Consider the following 9,934-nt stretch of genomic DNA (forward strand, 5'->3'; position numbering starts at 1 on the left):
AGCACACCCCTGGTTCACTGCAGCACTTCCACCATGACTGGAGGAAATACTGCAACTGGTGGAAGTGTCTGGGCTTTAAAAGAATGACTGCAGTGTTTCCTGGGAACTGAGTAGAGCTGCGCTCTCTCCAGCTGCTGTCCTGAAAGACGAGGTGAGAAACATTACTTTTCAAAGGAGTAGCAATGACAGCTGCAAGTGTACATGAGCCCTTAAAGCTGGCCATACGTATATTGAAATTTGTCCAGTTCAGCGAGGACCGGACAAGTTTTGATCCAGGTCTGGACGGGAAGGCTGTACTAATAAAAGGCAATTGGAACCTCTGGATGTGCAGCCATTTATTTTTGTTGCTGCAAAATCTCACTGCGTGTGGGGTACCAGATAGAATGAATGGAACCCACACGTTGTGCGCTGATTGCTATACGATTTGGAATTAATTCAAATGCAGTGAAATGAAAATTAAAAGTGTGAATGGGGCCTAATACTGCAGCTTAAAGCCGGGCTTCACTCTCCTGAGGTCAATCCTCTCCACCCTTCCTCTGCAGGAATAGGGCATAGTTTTTGTTTTCTTTGGTTTACGTTTTTTGTTTTGTTTTTTTAATGAAAAGCCCACCCTGCCTCCCCAGGCACGTCACTCGCCTTAGGTGAATGATACGCACACTGTCCGCTGTACCTCCCTGGATATGTACGTCACATAGCCTCTCATTCAAAATCAGGAGCCTATTAGCGCATCATCAAGAGACCCTTCCACTGAACCCGGAAGAGCTGGCGGGCCGCTCGATGACATCAGCGAAAACACGGCGGCACTGGATGGCACTGTGGCTGGGCATGAGATGATCTCAGTGGGTCAACACTGGATGGGCGAGTATCTGAAATGTCCAGACACCACCGTTAGGTAAGAGCAAAAAAAAAAAAAAGTTAAAAATGGGGAGGTTGTCCAGAGTATCTTTAAACGCTTGATTTCCTCCGCCACCTGTTTAAATGAAGCCTACTAAATACTCTCTACAGCACACACGTTTCCAGTGTACTGTGCTTAAGACCTGGGGGAAACAAAAGGCAAGCCAGGCATTCCAGACACATGAAGCACCTGTCACAGCTAGGAAATCATGTGCTTGGCATGCTGCTCACTCTATGGTAGTACATTCCTCTCAGCCCCCACCCCTCCTTACCTTTCCGCAGCTCCCTATCCCACACGGCGACAATAACCCTGGAGTGCTTTCTATGGTGAATCAGCCACAGTGACAGGGTCTGCACACTCTGCTGGGAGTTACTCAGCTCCGACAGCTTTTTCTCCAGGGCCGCCTCAGAGAACGCAGACATGCCGGCCGGCTGCTCCCCACTCACTGCCTGCACCGCTGGACCTTCACACACAGCGGACGACAGATACTCGGCCGTACTGCCTTCTAACTAATAACCAAACATATCTACTGAACGCCAATGCTGCTATCTCACCAAAGGCAGGAAACAGTATGCGGGAAAAGGCGGAAATTACGTTAGGCCATGTGCCGCGTGTTGTTTTTGCCAGGAAGAAGTTAACAGCCATATTGGTACACCCATGGAATCCGGATTCTAAAGAGTACTCCTGCCACCTAGTGTTCAGTTTTATGTAATGCACTGCTCCCTCCGTTGACTTTCAAGCCTCTCTTTTTTTATTTGACAATGCAATTTTGTTTGATGATCTGTATTTACTTGTACCACCATTTTTCTCTGAATAAAACAGTTTATAAACAAAACAAAAAAAGTTTAATCACTTGACTACTTGGCACTTTTTCCCAAATCCTGCCCAGGCCAATTTTCAGCTTTGACAATTGCACGGGCATGCAACGCTGTAACCAAATGAAAATGTTATAATTTTTTTTTTTGAGACAGATAGAACTTTCTTCTGGTGGTATTTAATTACCACAGTTTTTTTTGCTGAACAAACCAAAAATCTTGAATTAAAAAAAAAAGAAAAAAAAACTTTTTCTAGGTTTCATTATAAAATTTGGTAAATTTATAATTTGTTCTTCTAAATTGATGTGTGTTGATGAGGCTGCACTGATGGGCACTGATAGACGTCACTGATATGCTGCACTGATGGGCACTGATGGGGTTGCACTGATCGTCAATGCCCTAATTATCAGTGTACATTTCTACTGTCACTGGAAAGCCGGTTATTGGCTTTCCTTTCCTCACACAGTGACATAGATGAGGAAAAAAAATGCTGCTAATCAGGCATTTGTTTACATGGGATCAGTTGTGATGGGACAGAGCTGATCACATGGTAAAGAGCCAATGTCCTGATTGGTGATGCATTGTGTCTGAGGGACGCGGCTTACCATTGATCGCCATACTTCGTGCCCCGGGGGGGCTTTAAAATAGTTATACAGTATCTCACAAAAGCCAGTAGACCCCTCACTTTGTTGTAAATATTTTATTATATCTTTTCATGTGGCAACACTGAAGAAATTACACTTTGCTGCAATGTAAAGTAGTGAGTGTACAGCTTGTATAACAGTGTAAATTTGCTGTCCCCTCAAAAGAACTCAACACGCAGCCATTAACCACTCCCCAACCGGCGCACGACGATGTACATCGGCAAAATGGCACGGGCAGGCAAATGGGCGTACCTGTACGTCCCTTTAAATTAGCCACCCTGCCATCACGAGCGCGACGGCGGCGGTGCGGTCGCGTGTCGGTCGGGACCCCGTGACTCCGGGCATACCTGCGATCGTCGTGACCGTGCCGTTGTAAACAGCATCTCCCAGTTCTGCCTAGCAACAAGTGACGCTGATCTCTGCTCCATGTGATTGGAGCAGAGATCAGTGTTCACTGAAATAAAGCCCAGCCCCCAACAGTTAGTAACACGCCCCTAGGAACACTTAACCCCTACACTGCCACCCACTGGTTAACCCCTTCACTGCCAGTGTCATTTACACAGGAATCAGTGCATTTGTATAGCAGTGATTGCTGTATAAATGACAATGGTCCCAAAAATGTGTCAAAAATGTCAGATGTGTCCACCATAATGTGGCAGTCACAATAAAAATCGCTGATCCCCACATTACTAGTAAAAAAAAAAATTATTAATAAAAATGTCATAAAACTATCCCCTATTTTGTAAATGCTATAACTTTTGCGCAAACCAATCAATAATCACTTATTGCAATTTTTTTACCAAAAATATGTGGAAGAATATGTATAGGCCTAAACTGAGGGAAAAAATTTTTTTTTATATATTTTTGGGGGATATTTATTATAACAAAAAGTAAAAAATAATGCGTTTTTTTCAAAATTGTCGCTCTATTTCTGTTTATAGTGCAAAAAATAAAAACCGCAGAGGTGATCAAATACCACAAAAGAAAGCTCCATTTGTGTGAAAAAAAGGACGTAAATTTTGTTTCGGAGCCACGTCGCACGACCGCGCAATTGTCAGTTAAAGCGATGCAGTGCCGAATTGCAAAAAGTGGTCTGGTCTTAAGCCAGCAAAATGGTCCGGGGCTTAAGTGGTTAATGTCTAAACCGCTGGCAATAAAAGTGAGTACACCCCTGTTTTTTATATAGGTTAGGTAGGATCAGTAGGAGGAGCGGGGAGAGAAAATGTTTATGAATAGTTAGACTAATGCCGCATACACACGACCAGACTTTTCGACGGACTGGGTCTGTCGGTCTTCCCCGACGGACTTTCGGTGGAGATCCGACGGACTTTCTGCACAAATGGACTTGCCCACACATGATCAGACTAAGTCCATTCATTTTGAAGGTGATGACGTAAACGGGACTAAACAAGGAAGTTCAATAGCCAGTAGCCAATAGCTGCCCTTGCGTCATATTTGGTCCTTCGGACTAGCACACAGACAAACGGTTTTCCCAATAAGAATTGAGTCCATCAGACAGATTTGAAACATGTTTTATTCCTGGGCCCGTCTGACTTTTGGGAGCCCACACACGATTGAATTGTCTGACGGATTTCTTTCACTTTAACTCCAAAAGTACCTTCTATTGCTCTCACCCTGCCCAAATCTCCATTTTTTTTTTTTTTTTTGCTGCTGTAATCCAACTTCCTGTTAGAGGGTGATTACGTTCATTCTCCATTGTCCTGTATGTAGGAATGTAGCCACTCTCTCTTGCTCACTTCTGACTAGGGAATATGGGATTTTTAGTGTGCATATTGTAGTTCCTGTAGGATGTACTTGTAGTCCTCCTAGAACAATAGTGGAGCAAATCCACCATATACCAGTCCACAAAAAATGTGCATTTATTAAAATTACACTAAATCATATCTTTTTTTTTTACAAATAATAATCCATGTACCTCCACTACTTATTGGCCCTGTAATACATTTTTTGTTTCCTTGTAATGTTCTTCGTGAGCTCCCAAACCTCTCCTTATCCCACTCCACTCGTTACGGTCGTGTGCACTGCTCTATGCATTCACTGCACATCCCATAGTCCAAAGTCCCTGGGCCACCTCAGGAATGAAAAAGAGAAGGTGGCTATGCACCATGGGACCATGGAGACTGAATGTTACCACACCCTAACAGGAAGTCAGATCACAACAGCAAAAAAAATAAAGGTCTTTGGAAGAGGCGGAGAACAACAGAGGGTACTTTTTGAGTTAAGAATACAATGCATACTTGAATAGAATTTTCTTTTGTGAAACTAGAGTTTAGTGCCAATTTAGGGTTTTGCATTGCCTGCAAAGCCCTACAACCAAGATCATTGGATCCCATGTGCAATGCATGGGTCCCTGCAGGTTATTCCTCCAGCCACCGGTAAATAAATGCATAGGTTACAGGGCTGGAGAAAGTATCAATGGATTACAAATAGGGTGTCCCTCTGATGTGGTTGGCAGATGGGACCTGTAATCTCTCCAAGATCTTTCTTCTCTCGCAGTTGAGTTGAATAAAAAAAAATGAGAGGAGCCTGTGGGGAGAAGAAGCCCTGATTTCAGTAAGGAAGAGGTCAGTATGGGGGTGAGGGGGCTGTAGACTGCGACTATTTCTAATGTTACACCTTAAATATGGGTGTTAATTAACCAAAAAGTACTGTATAAAGAACTGCTGTATCTAGACCACAATCCAGATACAAGGCACACTAAACCTAAATTCAATTAATATATAGGTGTGCGTCCCGTTAAAAAATGTATCATAATTTGATGTGCATGGATAAATGTGTAAATATAGTAAAAATAGTAAAAACTCCAATTCATCCACATTTCACATAAATAAAAATTCATAGTTGTCAATTAAAAATCCGTACAAAAAAAATAAAATAAAGTGAAAAAGTTCAATCCGTCACAAATATAGCCTGACATAATAAATAATAAAAGGTCCACGATTCCCCAATGTATCCTCAATGCATAGAAAATGACAATAGTGAAGTGAGGTAAAACCAAATGAAAGAAAAATTATAGATAGTTCAAATTCATAAGAAAGTCCTCAAAGGTAAGCAGCTTTTGAATGAAATAAATACAAATGTAGTGCCATGAGAAAGGAAGGAGCTAACCAGATCATGCCAACAATGAGTTAAATAGGCTCCTTACCACATGATTAGATCCCACAAAGAGATTGTATAGTGCCAACCCCTGAAAAAACAACCCCACACCACAACCCCCCCCCCCCCCCCAACAAATGATTTGGACCAGTGCACAAATCAAAGTCCATAAATATATGGATGAATGAGTTTGGAGTGGAGGAACTGCACAGAGTCCTGACCTCTACCCGATAGAACTGCGAGCCAGGCCTTCTCGTCCAATGTCGGTGCCTGACCTCACAAATGCGCTTCTGGAAGAATGGCCAAACATTCCCATAGATAGATGACTATCTCGGTTACTTGGGGAGCCACAGTCCGGTCTGAATAATGTGTCTGGGTTTAAGCAGAATGAAATGCAGACACATGAATCAAAACCTGAGCTGTTCAGGTGAATCACGGACAGGTGGCAATCCTAGGTTTCATAATACAGGGGTCAGTGTCACCTCCCTTTGTAATACAGGGATCAGTGTTGCCCCCCCCCCCATAAGACAGGGGTCAGTGTCACCCCCTTCATAATATAGGTGTCAGTGTTAAGCCCTCTATAATACTGGGCCCCCAATAGAGGACCCCCCATTAGATCAGAATCCCCTTATATCAGTGCTCCCCTTAGAGACTCAACAATTTTTAATTTTTTTTTAAAGCAGCACAACCGCCCCCTATAATTATATTAATTAATATGTGAAAAAATAATTGTGAATGATGGTGGAAACCCCCCAAGGATAATCCAAGTAATAATACACTCCTATCTTATTTAAACATATACTGTTAAATCTGTATCTATATATCAAACACATATAATACTGTATGAATAGTGGTGTAAATGTGTTGTGCTAATATCCAATTTATAAACTCCTTTTGAGTGAGATATGTTGAATATTAGCACAGCACATTTTGTAATGGATTTACACCACTATTCATACAGTATTATATGTGTATGGAGATTGCACAGTATTTACTGTATGTTTAAAGACGATTGTATTAATACGTGGATTATCCTTTGGGGTTTCCACCATCATTCACAATGAATTTTTCACATTTGAATTAATATAATTATAGGTGGAGGTTGCACTGCATTTTTTTTTTTTTTTTTATAGATCAGAGTCCCCTATATCCGATTCTCTTTAGAGAATTGTTGCTGCAGCAGATTCTAGACATGGTATAGATCTGCTACTTTACAGGTAGACCAAGGGGACCCTCCCAGGCACTATATTGGAAGGAATTTTTCATTTTTATGCTTAAAAATCAAAAAATTACTGCTCATATAAAAATTATGTTTTTCACAAACTTTTTGTTTTATTTACGTGTCCCCCAGGGCAGGACCTAGACCCATATAACCATTGTATGCCCAATTACTTGCATATACGCCTTCAAACTGGGTACTTTTGATTTTTGGCATTTGGGTCCCATTGACTTTAATGGGGTTCGTTATTCGGGTCCGAAATTTTGCAGTGTTTGAATGTTCTGGTGCAAACTGAACAGGGGTTTCGGATAGGTGCATTCCTACTATGTACATGGCAGGGTTGGGGGTGTGATGGTCTCCTCCTGGAGTCCAGGGTTAGGGGTATCATAATACTTTCTGTATAAACATATTTTATTAAAGTGGGGTTCCACCCAAAAGTGAAACTTCTACTTTAAGGAATCCTGACCGCCTTACATGCCACAACTGGCATGTAATTTTTTTTTGGGGGGGAATGGGGAATGGGTACCTAGTTTTGACAGATACCCAGGTCCCACTTCCGCTCGGGCCACCTAGGCGGCCCCTCCCTCCCTCACTGAATTCTATTGGGACACGCCACAAGTCCCAGAAGATTGCCCAGCCATTCAGATCAGCTTGCAGCTTGACAGTCGGGTGCACATGTCCTGAATGGCTGAGCAATCTTCTGGGACCTGTGACGTGTCCACAATACCACAATAGTATTGCCAGCACCGTGGACAGGCGGGGAGAGAGAACAGAGTGTTTGGGCGGCCATGCCGATGAATCGTGGGACAGGTTAGTGTGTGTTTATATAAAGTCAGCAGCTACACCTTTTGCCGGGTACCGGTCTAAGTCTCTTGATGGATCCCGACAATGTGGTCACAGTCTTTTTTTCCCAGCCTGGACCGGCTCTGTGTCTGATCAGCCTAGACCATCTGTCTGCTGAAAATGGGTCACAGGAGCACAGAGCGGACAGCACTCTTGTGATCAATGGGAGAAGTACAGCCAAACGAAGTTTAGCTGCACTTCTCCTTTGAAATGTTTACTGTATACTGTAATATCTAGTATGCAACCATGCTGCACTAGATTAAACATTTCCAGCACTGTCAACCTGTGAAGAAGGTAGTGTTATGCTGCGTACACACGACCAGACTTTCTGGCAGACTAGGTCCGACGGAATCAGTCCGTCGGACAATCCAATCGCGTGTGGGCTAATCCGATCATTTTTCATTTAAAAAATCCAACTGACCTAGAAAAAAAATATGTTTCAAATCTGTCCTACTGACTCAATTCCTATCGGGAAAACCGTTCGTCTGTATGCTGGTCTGACGGACCAAATACAACGCAAGGGAAGCTATTGGCTACTGGCTATTGAACTTTTTTAGTCCTGTCTTGAGTCATCACGTTCAAAACAAATAGACTTTCCGAACGGACTAATGCCTTGTACACGCGGTTGGACATTCCGACCACAAAAAATTTTTCAGACGGATTTTGTCCTAAACTGGTTTGGACAACGTTCGGAATGTGGTGATGTTTGTTGCGTACGACAGGACTACATAGAGGCTAGTAGCCAATAGCTTTGGTCTCGTAATTTGATCTGAGCATGCGTGACACTTTGTCCGTCAGAATTCTCTACAAACGATCGGAAAAAGTCTGATCTGATTTTTTTGTCGGAAAATTTTAGATCCTGCTCTCAAATTTTTTTCGTCTAAGTTTATCATGATAAAGCGCTGAACCGTGAAACATGTAGTCACGGCTTCCCCTGAGCCTACGATGTTCCACTGCTGATTACTGACGAGTTTCCATTGTTTCCAGATTCCCTTTGTTTCCGTGGTAACACTGACGTCACCCAGTGCGTCCGGCTCCTAGTCTAACTGCTCGGCTCTTTTGCCTTCCTTCCCCCCTGCGGTTGTCTCTGTCTAGCCTTCGCACAGCTCAGCTCAGCTACACAGCATCCTCATAGGAGCGTCATCTCACATCCCATGGTAGGGATTGCTGTGCCCATCTGAGGTTCCTCCTTACCCCCCCCCCCCCCCGCATACTGGGATTTTCATTTAGAGTTGTGACAGCCCTCTCCACAGTCCAGCCTGAAGCCAATTGGTTTATGTTAACCCCCTCTCATCCGGACTCAGTAGTGGTATTGTTTATTATTTATACCAGTATCTTATTTAGCTATATGCTTTTATAACTGTTCTGCAACCATCTACAATTATTTATACTACTATTGACTGTTGCTGCACCTTTTTTTATTTGACTCTTAGTGCAATAAGTTCATCATGTTACTTATCTAAAGACTAATACGTTTTCATGTGATTTCCATTGTGCGCTGCTTTTTGTTTTCTGTATCCTGATATCCCTTTTTCCAGTGGTTGGTAGCTGCACTGGAATTTAGTTTACTTTATATTTTTCAGGTTGTACATGCCAATGCACATGACTAATAGTTTGTAGCGCTAATAGGAACTGTATATACATCTTTATGTAGAGCAAAATTTCTGTTTTTCAGATCCTCAGAGAGTTCTTTGCCATGAGGTACCATGTTGAACTCCCAGTGACCAGTATGTGAGAGTGAGAGCAGTAACACCAAATTTAACATATTTGCTCCCCATCTACACCTGAGATCTTGTAATACTAATGAGTCACATGACTGCGAGGAGGGAATATATATATATATATATATATATATATACTGTATATTGTACAGAATGCCAGAGATGGGTCCTGGACAGTACTGTATATTTCCCCACTATTAGGATGGTTTGTAGACATTGTTTAGCACTCAGAGGTTCTCACCCATGAAGGGTGAATGGTTTCAGGTTAGTCCGTTGGAGAGGAGAAGTTCAGTACTCACTGGATTGGTAGTCCTCATTAGGGACCTGGAATTTCAGAGGAGGAAAGGGAAGAGAAAACAGCCAACAGCTGTCTGTGAGGGAAAGAGCAGAACACAGCTGAGTGAGCAATGTGGGCTAACTTGTGACTCAGACCCCTGGGAGCTTGCAAGTGCCCTGTATGGGACAAGTGTGACTGGTGGTGAGCCAACTCTTTTTTTTTTGTATCAGCACTTGATAGATTATTTTTGTTTGCAGAAGACAAGCTGTTTTTTGTTTTGAATAAAAAGGACTGTTTGCTTTTACCAAAATGGTTGTCTGATAGTCATTCTCAATATCTTACAGAATGGTAGTGGTTTTACACAATTTTTTATAGTTTCTTAACAAACACTCAAAATGTGGTA

The 9,934-nt window shown here is 42.5% G+C and overlaps 1 protein-coding gene across 3 annotated transcripts in view; it reads right to left on the reverse strand.

Annotated features, from left to right (window-relative positions):
* Positions 1–1,479, reverse strand: part of RPRD1A (regulation of nuclear pre-mRNA domain containing 1A) — a 194,556-nt gene extending 193,077 nt beyond the window's left edge. Inside the window, exon 1 of one of the 3 annotated variants that reach the window (XM_077491932.1) lies at positions 1,167–1,479. In XM_077491932.1, the coding sequence (XP_077348058.1) occupies positions 1,167–1,317 (151 nt within the window). In that variant the 5' untranslated portion in view covers positions 1,318–1,479. The remainder of the gene's footprint in view (positions 1–1,166) is intronic. The other 2 variants (XM_077491933.1, XM_077491934.1) reach the window with 2 other exon arrangements.
* Between the last annotated feature and the right edge of the window lie 8,455 nt (positions 1,480–9,934).

Source organism: Lithobates pipiens, unplaced genomic scaffold, assembly GCF_037356315.1.
Source record: "Lithobates pipiens isolate NorthernLeopardFrog02 unplaced genomic scaffold, aLitPip1_a1.2 Scaffold_19, whole genome shotgun sequence".
Classification (NCBI taxonomy): domain Eukaryota; kingdom Metazoa; phylum Chordata; class Amphibia; order Anura; family Ranidae; genus Lithobates; species Lithobates pipiens.